General features: G+C 37.1%; 1 protein-coding gene across 1 annotated transcript in view; it reads left to right on the top strand.

Annotated features, from left to right (window-relative positions):
* The window catches only part of LOC119586239 (serine/arginine repetitive matrix protein 2-like), a gene marked incomplete in the record, with an annotated part of 17,646 nt that extends 16,510 nt beyond the window's left edge, over positions 1-1,136 (top strand). Inside the window, 2 exon segments of the mRNA XM_037934941.1 lie at positions 1-98; positions 285-1,136. Coding sequence (XP_037790869.1) covers positions 1-98; positions 285-526 — 340 coding nt within the window.

The following is a 1,136-nucleotide window of genomic DNA, read 5'->3' on the forward strand; positions in this document are numbered from 1 at the left end:
TCTTGCTGCCATCAAACTGTATCCTGGCTACACCCATTACAGTTACACTGCTCCAGGAACAGCTGTAATCTATACGCAACAGCCACAGCAAGCATATGGTATGTGTTTTGTTTTGTTTGATGTAACTTTAAAGGTTTTATGTGCTACAATTTGCATTCTCTTGGTTTCTCTCTCATATCTTAGCTGCTTGTACATTACCACATGCGTGACTTGAACAGATCAGCAAAAAAGATGGAATAGGATACTATGCTTGTTTGACTTACATTTTATTATAATCTTTACAGCCTATACATCAGGCCAACAGGGTGCTGTTGCAGTGCCTGGTGGAATGGTCTTACAGTCAGGGACAGGTACTCAACCACAAGCAACAATAAGTGGATTAAGTGGAGTCTCCCCAGGAGTATTGCGATATCCAGGCTACGTTTACACCACAGTCTATTCAGCTGGACAGCAACTGCAGTATGTTTTACCAACTCCACTAACATCACAGGCTGCTGTATCAACTCAAAAGATTGCAAAGAAATAATTGAATGTTGTTAAATAAAGGAGCTGTTATGACGCGTTCATTACAAGAAAGAGAACTTTTCTGAAAGTCTGCTGTCAACTGAAGTATTATGTCTAATGAAATTTATATGAATTTAACTTGTAAAATGTATATGTAATTATTCAGAATATCCATTTTAGTAATGTGAATGTATTTTTGCTCATATTCTTATGGGAAAAGAATAATCATAAAATCATAAACCAAAGACTTTCGGAGTCAGAACTCAGCTGTTGTTCAGTGTGCATGATTGGAGAGTTCCCCTTAGTGACAAGAGTGCAAGATATTTTGAATGCCAATGGAAAACTTGGTACTCCAGTTACAGGCAAGTGTCCATGATTTAACCTATTGAGTGTGTCAACACTGTTTAATGACAAATGCATATGAATTGACTAAATGATTGGATGAACTGCATTTCGGTAGTACTATTAGGTAGAAGTTTCATCTTAGAGAAAAGAATGTTAAGTGTGGGCCGTAACAGAATCACAGCTATGAAATTGGTCTAAAGAGAAAAAGAAAACTGAAGTGTAAGGCAACAACTGACAGTAAATGTAATTTATTTGAGTGCCTTAACTCTATACCAGTGTTTGCCAGA

The sequence above is a fragment of the Penaeus monodon genome, chromosome 21 (assembly GCF_015228065.2).
Source record: "Penaeus monodon isolate SGIC_2016 chromosome 21, NSTDA_Pmon_1, whole genome shotgun sequence".
In the NCBI taxonomy this organism is placed as follows: Eukaryota; Metazoa; Arthropoda; class Malacostraca; order Decapoda; family Penaeidae; genus Penaeus; species Penaeus monodon.